Genomic DNA, 23,610 nt, shown 5'->3' on the forward strand with positions numbered 1-23,610 from the left:
TCTCCCAGGAGCCTAGAACAGGATCAATTAAATCCCAGTTTCTGTGGTACATTTTCAGAAAAAAGATCACTTAGTGAGATAGAATAGAGTTTTAAAGACCTAAATACACACTGAAACGGTGCTTCATGTAGGATGATGAAATTACCTACACTACAAAAAATGGAATGGGTGTTTTGAGCTATGGTTCTAGAAGCAAATGATTATCTGGCAAGGTGATAAGCATTTGGCTGTTGGTTGGAAATCTGTTGAGAGTCTATGTTATGAAAGGTGTATGCTAGATTCTTGATCTCAGACATCTTATTTAATCACCAAAATAATCTGCCATTGCATCTCAAATGCTAGGATTTGCATTAGTGCCACATGGCTGACTCAGTTCCCCTGGCCATCAATGGCCTGTGACCATTGTTAGGGAAATAATCCATAGCCACGTTTCACAGCAAACACAAATGATCAAAAGTGGATTTGAATGTGTAATCCTGGTAACTAAGGAGGTAGTGCAGTGCAGGTGTGAAAAAGACAGTAAGCTTCTTACCCCCTTAATGGCTATTTTTCAGAACTTGCATATGTACTCAGGCCCTCATACTCAGGACAATTTATTAGAAAAAAGAAAAACTTTCCTTCCTCTCTATAAAAACTTACATACACAGCCATTATTTGTTTGGTTAATGAATTCCTTCTAGTCAAGGGAAGAATTATCTGAAGTTGGAAACTAGGGTTCTTGGTGTGTGCCACATGAGCCAAATCAATTAACCACCGTCCTCGTTCATTAAAGAAGCTCTATGTCTGGGAGCCTCAGAGTTCAGTGTGTGTCTAAGGGATGGAGAGACAGTGGGAAGAGGACAGGGGTGCCATACTTTTCATTGTTAGCACACAGGAACTGGGTGCTGGAGCACTTGGGCAGGCACAGGGTTCTGTCACTCAGATGAATGGTCTGGAAGTCATCAGGACATGCACAAGTGAACCCATTTCCCCCAGCTTTGATGAGACAGAGATGAGAACAGCCACCATTGTTGGTTCTACAGGGATTGTTCACTAGGAAGAAAAGAAGAAAACATGTTTATTTTTGCTTAGAGTGTCAAGCACAGTTACCTAGTTTATACCTGCCCCTTGACATTGAACTAATTATATCTTAGAGACAAAGAAAAATCATTATCCTAGTTTTATCCTTTTCCCAAAGTTCCTAAACACCACAGATGATAGAGTTATGCAAGCAACTACCTTGTGCTTGAGGAAAGTCATGTATGTGCTACCTGAAGTAGGGCCCACTCCCTGGTGTTTTTGATGACTAGAAAAGACATATTTCTCAAAGATCTGGGAAAGCAAGTAAGGTCACATTCATGAGTGAGAGTTTTAATTTCCACAAGACACTATCCTGTCCCCTCATCCTAAGAATACAAGCAATAGAAGTTTGGACCCTAATGGATGGATACGCTGAGCAGTGTCTTTACTAAGTTTACTAAGTTATTTGAGAGTGAAAATTAATTTCAACTTCCAATAAGATAATATGAGTAATATTAACTTCCAAAAAGAATTACCGAATACCTTTATTTTGCTAATTTGTATTCTTCCTTACTTCTATATTTATCATATGTTTTAGCAAGACATCACAAAACAGATGCAGAAAGGCTAATCTACCCTACAGTATACCCTACACTTTCACTAGACTGTACATCAAATGGCTTTCATTGCAGGGAGAGAAATACAAGCTCACAAGCAAAGAAAATAGATTCCCTAACTCATGAGAACGTAAAGTATGCTGTGCTCTTGCCGTTGCTATCTTCTAAAAGACAGGATTAACATTTATTTGATAAATAATACAATATCACATGGAAATAGACATTTAATATATGTTTTATAATGATTATAATTTGATTCTAAGCATTTCTTTTAAAGAAAACATAACTCAGAATTAAGATGGCTGTTGATTTCTTAGGTGTTGTAATTACATTATGGCTAGATAAAGAAATGCCCTTATTTTCTAAAGGTGCTTTCTTGGGTATTTAGGGCTTAAATGTGTCTTTTTTTTTTTTTTTTTTTTTTTTTGGTGATACTGGGGTTTGAACTCAAGACCTCACACATGCTACACAAGTGCTCTCCCTCTCATTTAAACCACTCCACCAGCTCTTTTTGTGTTAGACATTTTTTTTGAGATAGAGTCTCCCGAATAATTTGCCCCAGCTGGCATCAAACCATGATCTTCCTGATCTTGTTCTCTTCCTGCTTCTGCCTCTTAAGTAGCTAGAATTACAGGCATAAGCCACCAGCACCCAGTAGAAATGTCATATTTTTAATTCACTTTAAAATATTTCAGTCCTCCCATCAAAATAGATGAAGTAACTATGGCAACGTAACAGTTGTTAAATCCTATCACAAACATGTCCAAGTTGTTCTTTAAAGAATAGGGCAAATTTTGCCGGATGAGGTGGTTCAGGCCTGTCATCCCAGCACTCAGGAGGCAGAAGCAGGAAGATCACAAGTTCAAGGTTAGTGTAATGAGACTTTGTCTCAATAAACCAAGGGCTAGGGATGTAGCTCAGTGCTAGGGTACTTGCCTATCATGCATAAGGCCCTGGGTTCAACCCTCAGCACTGCAAAATAATAAAATTTAAAAGTAGCCTTTCCCAGGAGAAAAGGAATACATTCTAAAGATATTTCTCAGCATACGTTTTGAAGAAACCATGATACCCATGCTTAAAAAGAGAACAATGACATTCACAGAACCTAAAGCAGTGGTGCCCAACTCCTCCATCACTGACTCACCAATTGGCTGCCTGTACGGATGGTACACATGGATGTCAAAGGGTCTGTGTGTTGTGTTCACCAGCACCACTCTGTTTGACCCATCATATTTATTTCCCTTTTCAACCGTCCTTGTATTCCAATCTGTCCAGTAAATAGTGTCTTCAAAAATGGTGATAGCATAGGGGTGAGGGAGAGTCCCATCATATACTGTGTGTCGATGGTGGCCCTCCAAATCAGAGTACCTGTGACAGCAGGAGGAACGTCAGTGAAGAAGATGACCCCTGCCCTCTAATGCCTTTCAGGATAAATGAATTAACATATCACTTAATAAGACTCTACCCTCCTTCTCTTTACTAAAAACAAAATCTAAACTTAAAGATTGCATTTTGAGGCTGGGGGTGGAAGCTGACACCTGTAATCCTAGCTATTCAGAAGGCAGAGATTGGGAGGCTCATGGTCTGAAGCCAGCCCAGGCAAAAAGCTGGAGAGACCCCTTCTCAACCAATAAAAGTTGGGTATGGGAGTATATGCTTGTCATCCCAGCTATATGGAAAGTATAAACAGAATCACAGGCCAGGCCACCCTAGGCAAAAAAAAGCAAGATTCTATTCAAAAGAATAACTAAAAAGCAAAAAGGGCAGGGTGTGGCTCAAATGCTAAAGCATTTGCCTAGCAAGCACAAGGCCCTGAGAACATTTTCTGGCTGAACAAAAGATTCAAAAGTTGAAAAATCCATGCTTTGAAACAGTAACTAATTCCTAAACACAGCTACTGTTCTGCAGATGCAGCTGGAAAAGCAGTTGCAGGTTTGTAACTTCTTAAGCTGATGTTTCCATTAAACACCCTTTTGAGTTCCAGGAGTGAACACCATTCTTGCTCTTAAGTCATTGGAAGAAATCAGAGGAAAGCAAACTACAGCTGGCATTCCATCTTCTCCTGAACTCTGTGGGAACAGAAGCTGTACTAGGGGTAAGTACCACCTGAAGGGATGTACTTAGAGGCCTAAGGGGTTAATTTTGCATACACTGGCGGAACAGTTATTGTTAATCATGCCTCAGTTTTATTCCAGATGAATAAACCTCCAGAGGTAGCTCTCTGACTTCTCCAAGTCCCACTGTCCAGTGTTTCATGCATCATTGTGAGTCTATGTCAGAAGTCATTTCTAAAAGACTGATATTTTAATATTCAAAAATTTTGAAACAAATCCTAAAGTTCAATCAGGAAAACAGAATGAGCTAGCAACTAAGAAACCTGATAACGGTAGCTATGCAGTGTTAAAAATACCTCTCCAAATACCATAATTTACAGATGCCATAGGAAAGTTAGACGGCCTGCCTGGCCTCTGTTGAGAAGAATATAGCTAAGTGATCAGAACTTCATCACCTGGTGACAGAACTTCTAAAGGTCTAGGAACTAGCTCTACTGAGTTAATGGCACTTCCAAACTCTGGAATGCAACAAGCTATGCATGACGACATTTCTGATTTCCAGTTAGGCCAAAAGTCGCAGCATCCAAAATAAACAGATACAGCTGGTTAATAATATGCGTTATCTATCTAATGAGAATTTTTCATTGAATAGTCAATATACTTTATAGTCAGTAAACTTTTAAAAAATTATCCTGGGGCTGGAGGTGTAGCTCAGTGGTAGAGAGTTTGCTTGGGGTATGTGAGGCCCTGGGTTCAATCTCCAGCACCAAAAAATAAAGATCCCATGATGAGAAAGATTTCAATGCATCATCAAATTGAGTAACTCTTATCAGACTCTATTGCTACATGAGACAATTCATTATACTTATCAACAAATGCACCAAAATATTTTAGGGAAAATCTTTCCAACGCTTTGGTTCTTTCCCTTTTTGCATTGACCATACTGAAATTTATTGATCATACATTTTAGGAGGAGAGAACAAAGCAAAAAGATAGGAAGATTAAGATGGTTGAACCCTGAGCTGACTACCGCAGAGGAGTAGTCATTCTCTAGATGGAAAAGAAATAACAAAAGCACCAGACCACAATCCCTGATCAGCATGAATTCAAAGTTCGCTCTCTTTCGATTGCACTGTACCACAGAGCTCAGTGGACTGCCTGTCTGCAGTTTTAGTTAAACGTGACCTCGGAGTGACTTTTAATACACAGACCAGTTAGAAGATACATGAGAGGAAGAGCAAGCCCTGGTGTTGCAATAAACAGTTGCCGGGTTGTACATACTCAATGTAACCCAGATGAGCATCCGCCCAGTACAGAAGGTCATTGGTGTAATCAATGGTGATGGCATTGGGCCATTCTAACTTGGTAGAAATAATCACAGACTTATTGGTTCCATCCATGCCTATTCTTCCAATGTACGCACGGTGACCCCAGTCTGCCCAGTAGAGATGCCTGTGGGAGCAAACACAGAGGGTCAGACCCTAAAGCCAAAGCAAGTCAGGAGCCAAAAGGTTCTTACATCCTGCAGAGTTCTCAGAAAGAAAAGAGAGCTAACAGGAAATATTTAGAGGAGAAAAAGGGGGTGGTACATAGGTAACGTACAAGAACGAATATGATTAGTGGTGCATTTCAGTGGACATGGAGAGTCCACTAAAAGAAGTGTTTCTTTTACCACAATTTTCTTTGCATGCAGCCAAAATATGTGACTCAACGAGTGAAAAGGTGTTTCGTGGTAAGGACAAGAGACTGACTGATAAACATCATTTGGACAAGCCATGCTTCGACCCATTATACTAAACCATTTACCAGGTAAGAAAAGCAGAAGACAAATCCCAGCAAGACAATGGCCTTGAGATAGTTATGTGAACAGCCTTTTGTGGTAACAGAGGCAGAACAGGGCATGAGGGAAGAGCCCAAGATTACAGGAGACAATACCCATTTTGAGGGTGAAGAACAATTCCTCTGGGATTGCTGAAGCAGAATGTGTTGTTGGCATCCACACAGTGCTGGGCTAGAGTATAGCGGTGTCGACCTTCAAGGTCAGAGACAAAGAGGCAATCCAGGTGGGCATCCAGCCAATACAGCTTTCTGAAATGGAAAGCTAGGAGTTATCAATACAGTCACTTTGTTCAGACACCCAATTTCCTATCCAAGCAACCTGATAATCACACATATAGCTATTAGAAGGCAACTTTCCCCAGTCAGAGGTGGGCAGGGAAACCAGGAGGTTGGCCTTGCTGCAATGGAGCACTGGAAGCTGTGAGAGCGTGTGCCTATGATTCCCATTTCAGGTGATGTCACATAGAAGTCCTGGGTCCACACCTCATACCAGGAGTCTAGTTTTATTGTCTTCGTGTAGACTAAAGCCTCTTTCCCAGGCAACACAAAGGCTTAGAGGAACAAGCAAGCAGAATTGAGTGCCATGAACTGTAGTCTAAATGGTGGAGTCAAAGAAACAGACTTGTCTCCATATGTGACTGAACCTGCACAAAGGAACTCTGAATTCCGACATCCTTTATGGTAAGAGAAACCTCACCCATGCCTGGTCCTGTAGACTAGATCTACAAAATGAATTTCTTACCCTGTAATGTTTTCTACTTAATCAAAGACTTAGGGAGTCTTAGAAATGCATTAGAATCTGCTACAAAATCCCGCCTAGGAGACATTTCAGGCCCAAATTCAATAAAATCAATTTATTTTCTATAGGGCAGGTGTTCTTAACTTGAAGTCCTTAACCTAGCATTAGGGAAGCCTGGGCTCTGGGCATGGGCATCCCCTCCAAAACCGATCTACGTGTGGGCATAAATGTACACATGCTGGTATCCATAAGCCAGACTTAAGTATCCATAACCTTCCAAAAGGTTCAGTATCCCTAGAACTGGAGGATCTGATGTAAGATTACATTAGACTACAGAATCTGATCAATATCAACTGAACAGAGAATATTTCCCTCTAAAAGGCTCAAGTGCCTCTTTGCAAGAGGTAAGCCCTGATCCAACAATGTGGGGAGCTAGAATATTAAACTGTTAGGACAGTAACATGCCTTCAGGCCTGCCAGCCTTGCCAGTTAATTCACTTGGGTAAGTCCTGATGAGTGAGATGGCCACAATTATCGATTCCATCTTCACAGAGGCTAAGAATAGCAATAATCTTAGTCATTATTTACTGAATACTCACTACATGCTAGACCCTGGACTAAGAACTTTTTATGGCATTATATTATTTAAGATAACCATGACCCCGGAGGAGTTACTATTATTATTATTCCTGTTTTCTTAAGGAAGCCGCATGGCACCAGAGTTAAGTAATTACTAGGAAGGAGGCAGGAATTCAAGTCCTGGTAGACTGACTGCACCATCCACAGGGCATTCTAACCTGTTGGACTTCCTACTTTCTCATCAATTTCTCTTCACTCCATAATCAAAAGACTGATCCTATGATCAGACTCTTTTCAAGAGAACATGAAGATTTTCTTTATCTCACTAGTAGAAAACGTAAGAAGACCACGAACCAGCACTGTCTTCCAGTGCGCATAAAGGTACTTTAAAAAATTAGTATATCAAGTTAATGGGCTTTGGGAATCAAACACCCTCGTGCTGGCAGTGGGCAGTTGCAGTGATATTGGGGAAAATCGTTTCTGATTTCAGTGTAGTTCGTGTCTTTAGAAACATTCCCTCACAATGAAATGTGCCTGGCCTCTGCTTTTCCTTTGTGTTTTAAGGAAAGTTTAGCAGCTGTGCTCCATCCTGAACTTTCCAGAAATTATCTCAGGCAGGAGCTATTTCACTCCACCCTCACTCAGACTTTCTTGCTCCATCTTTCTCCAGGGAGATCTACATAATATGTAAATAGCTGAAATCCAGTGGGAAATAGAATTCTACCAGTTTGGAGGAGAGAGGCTGACAGTATCTTTGAGTTCCCTGCACCTGAGCAAATGATGGGTAGAGTAGTGATACCATGTTAGGCTCCATTCTCTGCTTTTGACATGGAATAGAGTCTTCTTTTTCTTATTCACAGACCCAATGTTTCACTCATTGTCAGCAAGCACTTACGAGAAACCTATGCAGACCAGCCAGTCAGGGAGAACTAGGGGAGCAAACTCCCTGCAATTTTAGGACTTCTATCCTTAAAATGGTCACATGGCAAAGAACCATCCAGAGGTCTGGGCTGACTGCGATAAGAATATTTACATAAGTGCTTACAGCTTTCTGTCCAACACCACTAGTTTATACTGCCAAGAATCTGATAGATTCCATACTCAATAGAGATGTTAAGAATATAGTTGATCTCTAGTTTTAATTAACTCATCACTGGCCTACCTTAAAAACCCTCAGTCTCAAGAAGGACTATCTCAAAACAAGAGTTTCAAGTTAGCTGTTCTCTGCTTCAAGTCCAGCCAGGTTGGGAATGAGTAGAATTGTAAGTAAGTCTGTGGGCTCCCAGACAGCAGAAGCTGGGTCTGTCTGCTATGCTCACCAACAGGTCTCTAGGGCCTGCCACTAGGCCTGGCAGGTAGGGGGTCCTAGATCATCACGTTAAAAGGCTGAAGGCACTAATGAATGCGTGGATCATCCCTTAATATTATCTCCATTAGCTGAAGGGTTAGGAATAGAATGTTCTTTCCTCCTTTATGATACTCCTCTCCATAAAAAATAATACCTTAAATTCTTACAGTCACTAGCTTTTAGGTTCTGTGGTATTCCATTCAAATATTAAATACAAAACAGAAAAAACATGTAGGGTATTAAATGTATCTACATACTAGCCCAAGTTGAAAAGATTCACTTCCTATCAATATGAAAGTGTGGTTAGCTTTTTTAAAATTTTTATCTTTTACAGAGTTCATCAGTGTTTTCTTACCTGGCCACCCAGTCGACCGCCAGGCTTTCTGCAGCTGGTAGTCTGTGGCTTATGATCGTCTCTCTGTTTGTCTTATTGAGAAACATTCTCTCAATGATTTGCCTCCCTTTATCAATCCAGTACAACCTCTTTTCTACTCTGTCAAAATCCATTGCCACAACGTTGTCCAGTCCTTGCAAAATGAGGGAGTAAGAATAGCCATCGGTAGTTAAATTTCTCAGATAGTAACGGTTGCTGAAGATGAGGTAGGGCTCGATGTTACTGTTCTGCCGGCAGGTCTTCCCATCTGGCTCTCGGATGTAGCCCGGGGCACACTTACAGATATAGGAGCCTACTACGTTCTCACACTTCTGGCTACAGACATGAGGCGTCTCCTTGCATTCATCAATATCCACACAAGAGCGCTTGTCAGACATGAGCTTGTAGCCAGGATGACAGGAACAATAGAAACTGGTTAGAGTGTCTGTGCAGTTGTGATCACAGCCACTGATTGAATGGTCCTGGCACTCATTAATTCCTGCAGGTAAAATACAGTTAGTTACTAGAGAATCTAAAATGTCAGTGATAGACCCACCATCATGATCCAAAGTCAACGTTTCTACCGGACAGCACCAATTCTTAATGAATCATGCTAGAAAACAGACCATAGGGATTTTCAAAGGCCTGGGTTATTCAAAAGTTACTAATTTTTCAACTTCCTCCCCAGCTTAATCCTTCATTGTTGCTATAGCAAAATAAGACTTTTATGAAGCAACTTTTCATAGAAAATAAGACTTTTATGAAATCTTACCAGTTTTTATAACTAATAAGCTTAAGCTGAATTCTAGTCCTATGCCTCCAATCTTCTCTTAACTGATTGTTTTATTTATTTTTTATTTTCAGACAGTACTGGGGTTTGAACTCAGAGTCTTACACTCACTATGTAAGTGCTCTACCACTTCAGCCATGCTCCAGCTCTTATTTTTTGAGACACGATCTACTATATTTAGCAATGTTCTTCAACGGTGGGCTGAATGTTGTTCAGCTTTGATTCTCTCTAGTTACTAAAGAATCAGTCCCCAAATGTTTGCATACCTGCCTTATACACCAAGAAATCTTTGCTTTTGATAGAGAAGTAGTAATTTTTTGTAAGTTCCCTATGTCAAGGACAGATTGGAAGTCTGACAAGTCTTAAAGGGTACAGAATCTACATAGGGTCCCTCTTTTTCCTCTTCCCAAGTCTCCTGTTGCACTCACCACAGCCTTTCTCATCACTGTTGTCCGAACAGTCGTCTAGGTGGTTGCAGAGTTTCCCCGTGTCGATGCAGTTCCCATTGTCACACTTGAACTGATGAGGGGGGCATGTGGGTTCTGGGGTATGGCACAGGTGCTCCAGTTCATCAGAGTCATCTCCACAGTCATTTTCTTTATCACAGACAAACAACTTACTGATGCAACGCCCATTCTGACAGGTAAACTGATTCTCATGGCAGGTTGGGTATGAGCAATCCCTCTCATCGCTGTAATCACCACAGTCATTGCGTCGGTCACACCTATCATGAGACCCAAGAGAGGTTGACAATAATTCTTAAGTCTTGCCCACTTGGGGATTTGCTTCCTCCTTTATCTACCTAAATGCCAGGCTGACCAGATGTTCAGTAAACACCAATACTTTGAACACCTTCCTCCAGAATCTTCACCTACCCCCCCAATCTCCTACTCTGAAAGAATCCATTATTTGGCATTCCACACAATTTCCCCTGGTGCTTGTGGCTCCCATGAGATATGTAGATCTAAAACTATTAGAAATAATTGTGTTCATGCTTTTCCCTAGCTGATAGATTAATCAAATACAACATTTGTAATTCTGATGTTTATCTGATCCATTCATCAGATAAGACAGCTTATGGACACTGACACTATCCTAGGGGTCCATATGACAGAGGAACCCAGATTCAAATGAAAAACTCTTAGGATGAGTGCTGTATACTACTGCATGTGTCCATTAGGAACACATATCTTCCCATTGTAGTAATTGTTGCATTGGCAGACCAGTTTCTTCTCTCTTATATATAATTCTACTGCCACCTATTGTAAGAAGTGAGTTTGTGGTGGTGGAAGCAGGTAAAACTAGTAGTTTAGCATGGAATATTAGCAAAGGAAGAAGGCATGCTGTAGTCCTAGAAGCTATTATGAAACCTAACATTCCCAGCATCAACAGGTCAGTATAGTTTCCTGAAATTCTATGAGCCAAACTGACTTCTTTTCTGTATGTTATTCCAAGATCCAATACAAGTCATGCGTACTAAAGGATCCTCTGACAGTAAACAACCCATCCTCAGTATAAAGGAATTCAGGCTAAAGATGAACAAAGCTAATGTTTGACAAATCATACAACAATTTACATGGAAGGCCTACATTCTGGAGGCACAGTATTACAAGATGGCAAGGTACCATGCGTGAATGTGGTCAATTTTATAACTGATCAATGACCAAATCTGCTAACCAGAGTTGCCATCCACAAACCAAGCACTCTCCCAATGTGATTTACATCAAATTGTACGCATGGAACTGTGAGAAAGCTATGGTCAAAGCATTTCGCACTTGGTCTCCTGGGAGCCCTTTAACTCAATTTCAAATGATTTGAGACACTATGCTTTCCTTTCTCTAGTTTACTTCCAATTCAAGGTGGGAAAAGTCAACTAGGCAAGCAAATCCCAGGTTTTTAGGTACAATTGCATGTTATTGCAGTGAGCTGCTCACAACTCAGTCTTATCCAGACTCTTCAGCAGCATCAGTAATGAGCCAAGAGAAAAAAATCAATAGAAAAATGATCCTGTTCCACTGGACCAAATGGGGGAGCACACATTTCACCAAGCAACCAAGAGGACACACACTGACAGAGCACTTAGTAGAGGCTAATGTTACTTCAGACACACAGGATTTGGAGTTATTTAAAACCCGTTAGCTCAGATTTTGGAACAGTTTTGGTTTTTTGAGTTTTTTTGGTTTCTTCTGTTCTGCCATAGCCCTTGGTAAAAGCAATTCAAAAAGTGCAGGGGGAAAAAGCAGGGGGAGAGAAAGAGACAGGAAAAAGGAAGGAAAACAAGAAAGGAAGGAGGGAGAAATGAAAGAAGGGAAGAGAAAAAAGAAAGAAAAGATGAATGGAATCAGGAAGTCTGGTAGAGCAGGATGGGTCTGCTGTGAGATCACAGTAATATGAAGGCAGAGCTCAAAAAGGGAGGAAGGAGACAAAATCTGATCAAACTTAAGACTGCTATAATTCTACTCCCTGGATCCTATGCCTAGATATTTATGTCTAAGACTGACAGTATTAACTACTTACTGAATTCAGAAGGACCAAGGAGGGGAACTTGAGCAGGTGGAGAAAAAATATAAAGAATGATTTATTTTCACTACAAAAATAAAAATCTACAGATCACATCCATATAAGCTAAACGCAAACCAAGCATATTGAAAGTGGCTTCACTGCAGAAGAACACAGCTCCACATCCTCAGGGTCTTCAGATGGTCTCTGCACAGACTTCCACTGTTAAGTAATGTTTGCCTGGGCCTCCTCAGAGGATGGAAGGGTCATCCCACGAATACACGTTCTAGAGAATATTTACCCACTTCTTCATCACGACCACTTTTTGGTCAGAGTGCTGAGCCTCTGCTCCTTTTTCAGCCTTCATAGAACATGACTTCACCTTCTCTTCCTTCATCAGGACACCACTGGAAACAGGCAATTCTGTACCACACTACCCTGGCACCTAGTGATGGGGCTGCCTGCCACTGAAATGAATAGTTCCCTAGCTTCTGCTGCTCTGATCCCTTGCCTGTTTCCTTGTCTTGCTACCTCTTTCCCTAGCAGTCTGCAGGCTGTCAGTTCCTGCTGCTCTCAGCACACCTGGGTGCCCTTTAATGATCCTTGGCACTTGCAATGCCTCTTCTTAGCTCCAGTTCCAGGGGTCCAAACGCCTAATATCTATTTCTACCTCAGGAAGTCCTATAACATCAAACATACCTTCCCCCTTGAGAAAACTCCTTTCAAGGATCCCCTGTTTTTGTTAATGCTTTAACTATTCTCCTCATTCATAAGAACTGAAACTTAGTCTTCTGTAGTTCCCTCTATATCCAAAGATGTGCTAAGTGCAGGTGGTAATGGGTTGGGGCATTAAGAAAACATACTCATTTGAAGTGACCCATTTAGAGAACGTGGTCAGAGATCAATCACAGAACATTACAGGAGACCTCTTCCAAACTGGAAAGCTCTGAGCTCAATCTGTTTGACTCACACGGTGTTTTCAGAATTTTAATATTTGTTTCTAATGCTTAAAATCAACATATTTCACATTAAAATCCAATTTCCAACTTCTCCTTTAGAAAGGAGTATTAAAAGGTTTAGCCCTCCTGCTTGACACGGAACAATGTTTGCCTCCATTGCTGGCTGGAACACACATCTCAACCCACCTCACCTCTCTCCTTGTTGCTCTTAAAAATTAGGTTAAATGATCGCATTGGTATAAAGGTAGATGAAACATTACATATTAAATCACCTTTTTTGATCCAAAAGTTCTTCTTTTCTCCTTTTGATTTCAAAAAAATCCAAACATTTTCTTGAACAACCAGAAGTGTCATGGACTACAGAGTGTGACCACTATGCCTAATGGGTAAATCAGCCCTGCCCCATGGATAGTTGGGGTTTGCTGAGAAAGTGTTGTAAGCCCCAATTCACCTGAATGATTGTCGGATACACAGTCCATTACTGCAGGTGAATTCACCTTCAGAGCAAGATCTCCTGGTGCAGTTCTGGTGCTCGTCGAGGGCATCAGCACAGTCAGCTTCACCATCACAGATCCAGGTCCGGGGAATGCACCTCCTGCTTGGAGGTCTACTATTCACGCAGAAAAACTCAGATCTTGAACAGTTTTGCTTCTCTGAAATGAAAGCACACAAAAATATCAAAATTAGGTTAAGACTGGGTGGGTTACTCAAACCTGTAATCCTAGCTACTTGGGAGGCAGTGATCAAGAGGATCACAGTTCAAGGACAGTCCACGCAAAAATTTCACAAGAGCCTATCTCAACCAACAAGCCAGACATGGTGTCGTGCACCTGTCATCCTAGCTATATGGGCAAACACAAGCTGGAAGATTGAGGTCCAGGCTGATGCAAGCATAAAACAAGAGTCTGTCTCAAAAATAACCAGAGCAAAAAGGGCTGCAGGCGTGGCTATAGTGGTAGAGCACCTTCCTAGCAAACATGAAGCCCTGAATTCAAACCCCAATATTGCAAAAAAAAAAAATGGTTAAGTGTCCACATTGGTAAAAAGGTAGATATATGAATATTACATATTAAATATTATGTGAGACAAACAAATATTATATATGGGAACTCTTTCTATGACTCTGTCTTGACTGTGTGGTCAATTCTCTCTTGCTTTATGGTGCTCAACACGCTGAGGGATGAAAAGAAATGGGGGGAAAACAGACAAATTACATTGCTATAAAAATAATAGAACAGGAATAAGTACAACCCCAGGCTCCCATCTCTAAGGTTATAGAAGAAGTTACAGAGGCACATTTAGTCATTACACTATTAGAGCTACTATCAAGAGAGGTCAACTGAGTTCTCTTCATCTGCTCTAGACAGTAGAGCATGATTTCCACTAGTAAAATGCAAGAGAGAGAAAGCAAACATTAAGTCATTTTTCATCTTTGTAAACCATGCAAGTGGATGATGTCAAAGAGCCCTAGAGTGGAAAACAAAAGTAACATTCTATCAGTGTCCATTCAACTAACTGGGTATCTTTCTCACAATTTGACTTTCCAAGCACAGAACAATTACTCTTCTGTTTTTCTCCTGGCTTCACTTACCACATTGGTGTCTTTCATCCTCATCACTCATGTCCCCACAGTCATTATCACCATCACATATCCAGTCTCTTGGGATGCACCTGCCAGAATCACACTTGAACTCATTATCTGAGCACGTGTGCTCCGGGTATGCTGAAAAGAGATAAGAAGCAGTCTCGGTGAAAAAAGTGGCCTCTTGACAGAAGCAGGCTGTAGCATTTTGGCAACACAGCTAGAAGAGTGGTCACATACAGCTAGAGAGGACCTCCAGTGTGATGTGTACCAGCGACCAATGGTGTGAGGGAAAAGTAGCCCATGGGCAGCGCAAATCCTGATTACCTTTGCTGACTGGGATCACAATCAATTTTCCCTTAGGGATATGGTAGTGAAATAGCAGTTCTTTCCAGGGGATGCTAGAAATTATTATTGTATATGTTTATATTTTCAAATCTGCTTTTCATCCAAAATCATTTTTGTTTTGTGTACACCATTCCCCAGCACTCCCCAACCTTTTCCTTTCTCATTTCCTTTTATCTTGAATGCCGATAACCTTTCTAAATACTAGTCAATTTACTTCTTTGCTGCATTTGTTGCCTGTCTCCTCTCACGAAGATAGGGAGCTCCATGTGAGCACAGATCTTTGTCTTACTCATGCAGCCTCAAGATGCCTAGAACCTAGGAGCCCAAAAAATACTGAGGTAGTGCTAAGTCACCTTTCCACTTTAAATTGCCTGTCTCTGATTCAAATCCTTTAGTCCTACCCCACATGTTCTTTTTCAACTAACCAAGTTGTTTTAGACCCAGAAACCCAGAACTCATTCAAATTAGCCTCAGGCAAATGAAAATTTATTTTCACTGTTAAAGACACAACACAACAGTGAAGAGAAATAAGACCTTTCAAAAGCTGGTTTGAAGAGACCACGCACTGATCAGAGGTTCTGAATAGGTATGTCCCCTTTGACAAGGCAACACCACTTCTAGAAATCTGGTTTCTAAGAGTCTTCCCACATATGCACAAAGCAGTTTCTAAAAGGATGCTCATGCGGAAGTATCTGTCATTGTGAAGAAATGGAAAAAAAACCTAAATTTCCTCTAGTGAGGAAGGGCTATGACCCCATGGAACTTTCAGACTTTGGAGTGATCGTTGCATGTAAAGAATGAGGTGGATCCATGGTTGATGCAACGCTGGCCTGATGCTGTTAAGCTACAAAGGAAAGCTTATTGCAGGAAAATACAGTCAAATCCTATCTGTGTTTTTAAAAACTATGTATCTGTATATCAGATATATAGTTTATAAACTGTATATCAGGATATACAGGTAAAAGTAAAGAGAATTCACATCCACCTTTAATGGTGACTATCTTTGGGACGTGAGAAAAATTGAAGAAATGAGAATTTTACTTTTTGTATAAATTTTACCATTTCTTTCATTCTCTGGATATTATTACTTGAACTGCTATAATGAGAATTATAGTCTATAGAGTCTTTGTTTATTTTTATATAAATATGTCAGGCACTTGGAACTAATGACTATCACTATGCCTTTGGTTCCCAAAGTGAAGTTTGGAAACTCTTACTTATTCTCTGTATGTTTAAGCCAATAATTCATTCATTTGAATGAACCTCTAAGACTATTCTACTCACCTAACAGTTAGTAATTGTTCCCTTTACAGATCCTCAAAATTCTATGAGCTTTTGTTTTCTACAGAGCTTTCCATGTTGAGGAAAAAGAACCTGATCAAGAGCTCCAAGTACCACTCTGCAACCAAAAGCCACAGAATCTGAGCCTCAGAGAAAACAAGAACAGGAAACAGCAGGAACTCAGCTGTAAAACTGCTAATGGCCCCAAGAAAATACTCCCAAAACAAAAGGGCTTACATATCATGGCATTTTACAGAGCAGTATTTCTAATAGATAGAAACAAAATCAATCTAAGTGCTTAAGAGCAGAGGCAGTTAACACAATAATATAACCACTCAGTGGAATACTGCAAGTCATTAAGAGAGAATATGAAAACTACTTAAGGAAGGTGAGTTAACTATTTCCCAACTGTATAGTAAATATTTAAGGTTTACAGGCCACATGGTCTCTGTCACACTTACTGACTCTGCCACGGTTAATAGGAAAGCAACCATAGACAGCATGTGGCTGCATTCTAATAAAATTTCATCTTTATCACTTCTCGGCCTTTTGGCTAAGATCAAGTGTAGTACCTATTCTTATCAGTTTAATAAAATTTAAATTTTAAAGACAGGTAACTGACCCACAGCCACAATTTTCTGATCCCTGACATATTTAAACAATGCAGAGGATGTATCCATAAATGCTTAAAATTTTAAATATGCATGGATATAGATTGGGATTTGCAAAGGTAAATAGAAATCTCCAAACTCAAACAAGGCACAAATGATCCCAGGAATACAAGAAGGCCCCTGGAAGTTCTTGGAAAGCTCCGGTGGTCAGGAGACCTCACTCCATAGCTGGCAGAAAAAAAACCAGAAAGAGTATTTGTGTCCTCAATGTGCCCTTCCCCCATCCATGTGATGATTCCAATCACTTTTGGGTCCTCCCAAAGTCTTCTGAGACACAACTCCACAAAATTCAGAAATTCTAATTGCAAGTCAACTAAAACTAACTGAATTCTACTCATCAGGCACTGTACTAGGGCATTACCAACATAATCTCACTTTATCTCATCAACCAGCAACTGCCATGCTCTGATCAGCTGGCACACGGTGGCCTGCACTAGCATCTGCCCATGGTTTCAGTGTCCCAGCTGGCAGTGGATGTGCCAGCCTGCATTTGAAGTGGTGGGGTTCTCTACTTGTGTTGTGTGCTTGTCATGCTGACTGACTGTCTTACCACAAGAGGCAGGTTCATCAGAACCATCAGCACAATCGACGTCTTCGTCACAGTACCAGCGCTGCGGAATGCAGCGTGGAGGGGACGTGCACTGGAACTCGCTGCTGCTGCACGTGTGTATAGCTGGAGGAAGACAGAGGACAAAACCCATGAGCCAAACATAGGCGGTGCCCACTGGACTGAGGCTCTGCCTCTGTCCTGAACTGGATAACAGCTACAGGAATGGAAGGCTGAGCCTGAGAAATGGGCCTTTGCACAAGATTCCCCTGAGGAAGGAGGAGGATAAGACACAGAGAAAGACAATACTGTCTTAGGTTGTGAGAATTTTTGTTTCAGGTTCCAGAAATCCAAATTTAAATTCTATTTTTAGAAATTCCAAAGGGATTCAGACAAAGTGGCACCTGCCTAAAGTCCTAGATACTCAGGGTACTGAGCCCTGGAGCTCAAGACAGACCTGGGGAACATAATGAGATCCTACCTCAAATATATTAATAATAATAATAATAATAATAACAATGAAAAAATTTTAAAGAACTGCCTTTGTAGTATATGAAATCACAAGTTAGGTAAAAGAGGTCTTGATTTAATTTTTTCTGCTATAATATAAAGTTAAACTATTTAAATAATTAAAATTGAAAACAATGTAACCACATCTGAGCTCACCCACGCACAATCTTTTAATCATAATTCTTGAGAGTGAGCCAAGTTCTATTCTTATTCACCCTTGTAAAATAAAACATTTATTTGAGTAAATGGGAGACCTGGCCTGCCTTGGGACCCTGATTTGCATCTCAAATAACCTTAGTTACTCTGGTGGGAGGTATTTTCTGATATATGGGTACTGAATCAAGTCTTGTAATTCTTCGGGTCTACAAGCCTCCCTTGCTTTGGTCCATGACAAGTGATGATTTGCAAGAGAAGGGGGAATTATTTGGTAAGCAGAGGTCCCTGAAAGATCAGCAGTAGCTCCGAACTACCCAGCCCCATTACTGCTTCGTGTTCTCAAACAGTAGCCTGGCCTGGTGACAAATTATTGTGATGCTCTGTGGTTTTCTTGGAAGGAGACCAGTAACCAGAGTTGATCACACGTACCCATAACAGGAAAGCGCAATTACTAAGTTCTTAAAGTATGCATCGATTTGTACTAATAGTCCTAAATTACCATGCTTAAGAAAGACCTTTAAGGCCAGACACCAGTTGCCCACACCTGTACTCCTAGGTACTTGGAAGGCAGAGATCAGAAGGATGGCAGTTTGAAGCCAGCCTGGGCAAATAGTTCTCAAGACTGTACCCTGAAAATACCCCAACACAAAAAAGAGCTGGCAGTCAGCCCAGCAATTGTCATAGAGCGTCTGCCTAGCAATTATGAGGTCCTGAGTTTAAGCCACAGCACCAAAAGAAAGAAAGCAATTTCAGCAATAAGCACAGGAAATTGTTTTGATAAACCAAATTGCTAAATATGAAATAAAGGTTTCTGAAATTCAAACATTAAGGGTATAAAAATACCTGTAGCTCCTAACAGCCAGTACCATCTCATTCAGAGTAAATATTAAGAGCTTAATGTTCAAATTCTTTTTGGAGTTCTTGAAGACAAAAGCCCTTCAACACTGGGAAAAATGGCTCTCCAATGATATCAGGTCTCTGGAGGCAGTATTTGGGTCTTCGGTTTCTCATGTCCCCTCCAATCATGCCCTAAAGCAACTGCCCCCACATCTACTGACAAAGTCAATTTGAGATGACAATCAAAAACAGCACATCCAGACTCTAAAAGTCTGTGCAAGCTCAAGACATGCATTTCTGGACTCAGAGAAAGAGAGGCGACTATATCTTACTCACTGCAGTAAGTGGGGTTTTCATCACTCATGTCGCCACAGTCATTGTCTCCGTCACACAAGTAAAGTCGAGGAATACAAATATTTGTGGTCTGACATTTTGTGTATCCAGACTGGCAGGTGCGATCAGCTTGAAAAAGAGAAGCAGATAAACATATGAAACATATCCATCAAGTACATATCATAAACAATGTCCATGCAAACAGATCCATTGCAGAACTCAAACCACTGGATGGGAGGCATTTTCAAAGCTACTTGAAAGGCCCAAAACGCTGGGCCCTGGTGGCTCATGCCTGTAATCCTAGCTACTCAGAGGCAGAAATCAAGAGAATCATGGTTCAAAGCCAGTCCCAGGCAAATAATCCATGAGACTCTATCTCACAAAAATCCATCACAAAAATAGGGCTGGTAGAGTGACTGAAGGTGAAGGCCCTGAGTTCAAACCACAGTACTATAGATTCTCTAGTAAAGAGGTAGTTCCAGCTGGCCCTGTGGCGGGGAAGAGAGAAGAAGGAGGAGAGGTAGGTTGCTTTGTGATTAATTTATTCTGTTTTATTTATTTAACAGTATAAACAAAAGGCCCAGTTGTCAGTTAAATTAACTATGGCACATCCTCATAATGGAGGAATATATAACATATAGAGAATCTCTATATGACGATAAATACTGACAGTATAATCAGCAGAATATATTAACAATAAGAAAGCAAGATTCAGCCGGGCACCAGTAGCTCACACCTGTAATCCTAGCTCAGACAAACAGTTCTAAAGACTCTATCTCAAAAATACCCAACATAGAAAAGGGCTGGCAGAGTGGCTCAAATGGTAGAGCACCTGCCTACCATGTGTGAGGCAACTGAGGGTACTCAGTTCAATCCCCAACACCAAGAAAAAGAAAATAATAATAACAATTAGAAAATATCAAATTTGAACCTGTACTCTGATCTTTTTTCCCCACAAGATGCTAAAGTACAAATCCCAGAAAGTTTCTTTTTTTTTTTGGTGGGACTGGGCTTTGAACTTGAGGCTCACATGCTTGCAAAGCAGGAACTCTATCACTCACACCACACTTCAGTCCAAATCCCAGAAGGTTTAGAGGAAATTAATTAACTAACAAACTACTTACCAGAAAATCCAAAGAGATAAACCATGTTAGTCAACACCACACCATAAAGCTTTTGGCACAGAAAATACTGACCACAATGCATTATGTGACAATTTTTGTCAGAAACTAAAAGTAAAGCTTTAAAAAAAAAAAAAAAGTCAAAATTTGTATATCAAGTGAATATTTAACCTAGCAGATCTTATAAACCAGGGACAAAATATTCCAGGTTAAAATATTTGATGGTTGTATGGACCTTTTAATTTAAGTGAATAATTCAAATATTAGGTAGAGTTGTTTTCAAAATCATTTAGTAGACTATCTCAAAAAGAAATTTATGTTGCAGATGAATACTTAGGTTTTACCCAGAAAGCTTTTTTTTTGAAGTAAAAATTTCATCTCTCCTCATCGAAGACTTGATGCCCAAAAGCACAAGTATTTAAATACGACAAGTATTTAAGATAAACTTACGGCAGTTTCTCTCATCCGAAGTGTCATTATCACGGCAGTTGTTTATACCATTGCAGACAAAGTCAAGAGGTATGCACCTTCCATTCCCGCAAGTAAATTCCGTGGTGTTGTTGCAGTTCCTGAATAGGCACCCTGCCTCGTCACTGTTGTCACCACAGTCATTATAGTAATCACAGCGGTAGTGGTACCGGACACATCGCCCATTGCCACAGGTGAAGGCAGTCGGCGGGCAGGTGTGAAATGCTAAAAAAAGGAAAACACATTGAAAGAAACCCCCTTGATCAAAGTACCATCCTAATTTCTAAAAAGATACAACTAAATGAAATGAACACTGAGTTTACCTTCCAAGGCAAAACATGGCTGCAAATCAGACTGCATGCAAAGCAAGATGAGACTTTAAATTAGATTAAGCAAAATATGCTGCAGATCTTTTTTAAACAAATAAGCATTTTAAACAAAACTAAAAGTCATTCTATTTCTCTATACTCTCAATTTTAAAGTTTATCTCCATCGCAGAAAAACATGCAAACATGGTTTATTTGACTGTAGCACTAAGTCATGCTTAGTATGCGTCATACCTTCTACTAAGTGTTCTGTCTCTTACTCCTTAAAAGAAACCTAGCACTCCATGGAGGTATGGCTCAAGTGCTATGCAAACCCCAGTACTGCCAAAAAAACAAACCAACCAACCTAGCAACCACTCAGTTTTACAGATGAGTTGTCTGAGGCTAAGTAACTTTCCCAGGCCTATACAGATCGGGAATGGCACAGCCAAGATTTTAATCCATTACTTTTGCTCTTATAACCACTCCAGAGGTGATGTGACAGAAATTCAGTCTAATCATCAGAAGGCACAAATTTCAAACCGATTCACACACAGCTGAATTCTGTACCAAAAACACTTAGAATAAAGATGTCCTTAGCTCCTGACAAAAGTCCCAAGAGTCCAACTCACCACAGACACTTTCCAGTTCATCACTACCATCACTGCAGTCATTGTCATTATCACATTTCCATTGCCGTGGGATGCAGTCTCCGTTGAGGCAGGTAAAGTAGGTCTCATCACACCGGGCACCAGTATCCACGATACAGTGCTTGTTTTCGTTGGCCAGGTACCAGTTGCCTTCATGTGGACACTGGCACTCAGCTCCATTCGGACCTGGGACCAGAAGAAGCACAAGATTACTGCAGCAACTATTCATTGCATCTCCTCTAGAGCAGCATCTGAAACAGCTTCTTTGTGAAATCCTCTACGCAAGCAGAGACACACTGCCCATCAACCTTTCAACTACATTCTGCATCATTCTTCCATCAAGAACAACTACTGCTTCCTAATAAATGTGCTCACTTAATGTTAAACAACTGCCTCACATCTTCAAGAACAAGGATTTTCTCTTCTCAGCAAACTTGTAACTATCTCAAGAGGCACATATGCCTATGAATTTGCTTTCCATAAAACCCATGAAACACATATCTCATCCAAAAATATCACCAGAAATATTTCAAACTATAAACAATACTTCTGAAGCAGGAAAAATAAGACTTTTTATAAATCAGGAAAGCTCATTGAGGAATTCCTATTGAAATCATGGAGTAGAGTAGCCACAGCCCTCATCTTATTTCTTCCTCCATCAAACTTGCATTTAAAATGCTTCATAAGAGAATTCCATGTAGAATAGACAAGAAATTTGCTAGTCTTCCTCTGAAAACATAACCCTAAATCTATTTTTAAATTCTTGTTAGAGTTGACTATTCCTACAGAACTACCTTATTAGATGTAATAGTATTAGAAGCTTTCATCTTCAAGGGTGATGTCTTACCTGGTACACAGATATGGCTGCAGCCGCCATTAAACTGATCACAAGGATTGCTACACTGCTGTTGCACATTTTTTGTAACTGTGGAAATACCCTTAGGCCGCATAGGCAAAGTCGTGGTCATTGCGATCAGATCTGACCCATCATATTTGTTAGCCCGGTAAATTTTTTTTGTGAAGAAGTCAGTCCAGTAAATGTGCTGGCCATAGAGAGTCAAGCCAAAAGAATGAAAGGCAGTGCTGACAATGACTTCACGGTCCATGCCTGTGAGAGTGCTGCGCTCAATCTTCTGCCTGAAATGAGGTTAAAAAGAAAAGGCATTGCTGAAATCCAGAAGGAAGAATAATGGTTAGTCCAGGCATTCACTTACACCAGCCCCCAACTGTCTTTTCAAGTGGGGCATATGGTAGCTAGGAAAGTTTCTTTTGGTGATACAGGTCTTGTTTGCTTATCAAATAATGGCCTCATACATTATTGACTTCCAGAGATTAAGAGATCCTACAAAAGGAACCAGGCTGACATTAGAAACAAGAGAATATTATGAAAGAATTCCTGTAATGCATGGAACTCGGGATAGAACCCATGGTAGACTCCCAATGAAATGCCAATTCTCTGTTCTTTCCACTCCCTCAATGACTTTCTCAATTTGACATTGATTGACTACTTTGCAGTATTTACCTAGAATGATCCAAAATCAGACACAAAATATCACTGCTTTTTCAAATAAGAAAATGAAGACATAATCAGGATATCAGGTGCCTGGCATCATGAGACCAGACTCATGAGGAAATAAGCAAGTTAAGATTCTGCACATGTAGACATCAACTGCAATGAATGAAATCATTTCATCCCTTCAGCTATTCTGTTGGGATGACTGGAATGTGAGACACTTTGGGTTTACTTGGAGAAGCTACATGCAAAATTAGAGTTGACAAAGATGTATAAGGAAAACATTACAAAATTTGCTGAGAAGTGTGACAGAGAAAAAGGATTTATTTGAGAAGATGGCCAATAATCAAAGACTAAAGAAAATCGTGTTTTAAAAGATACTGAATGATAAAGCCCAGAAAAGAAAATAATAGTGGCATGCATTTAAAAGTCATTCATATTTTATGATAGTTACCTAAGGCCTATTGATTATAAAGTGCATAATGACATTTG

At 40.3% G+C, this 23,610-nt stretch overlaps 1 protein-coding gene and 1 pseudogene across 2 annotated transcripts in view; one reads left to right on the forward strand and one right to left on the reverse strand.

Annotated features, from left to right (window-relative positions):
* The window catches only part of Lrp2 (LDL receptor related protein 2), a 177,899-nt gene that overhangs the window by 37,884 nt on the left and 116,405 nt on the right, over positions 1–23,610 (reverse strand). For both annotated transcript variants that reach the window (XM_074071047.1, XM_074071046.1), the window contains 13 exons: positions 22,453–22,742; positions 21,588–21,791; positions 20,633–20,875; positions 19,065–19,190; positions 17,229–17,351; positions 14,388–14,519; positions 13,248–13,449; positions 9,767–10,062; positions 8,531–9,047; positions 5,606–5,758; positions 4,952–5,122; positions 2,761–2,984; positions 855–1,032 (listed from right to left, as the gene is read on the reverse strand). In XM_074071047.1, coding sequence (XP_073927148.1) covers positions 855–1,032; positions 2,761–2,984; positions 4,952–5,122; positions 5,606–5,758; positions 8,531–9,047; positions 9,767–10,062; positions 13,248–13,449; positions 14,388–14,519; positions 17,229–17,351; positions 19,065–19,190; positions 20,633–20,875; positions 21,588–21,791; positions 22,453–22,742 — 2,859 coding nt within the window. The remainder of the gene's footprint in view (positions 1–854; positions 1,033–2,760; positions 2,985–4,951; positions 5,123–5,605; positions 5,759–8,530; positions 9,048–9,766; positions 10,063–13,247; positions 13,450–14,387; positions 14,520–17,228; positions 17,352–19,064; positions 19,191–20,632; positions 20,876–21,587; positions 21,792–22,452; positions 22,743–23,610) is intronic.
* On the forward strand, positions 16,541–16,688 carry LOC141422766 (U2 spliceosomal RNA; annotated as a pseudogene).

Source organism: Castor canadensis, chromosome 4 (assembly GCF_047511655.1).
Source record: "Castor canadensis chromosome 4, mCasCan1.hap1v2, whole genome shotgun sequence".
NCBI lineage: Eukaryota > Metazoa > Chordata > Mammalia > Rodentia > Castoridae > Castor > Castor canadensis.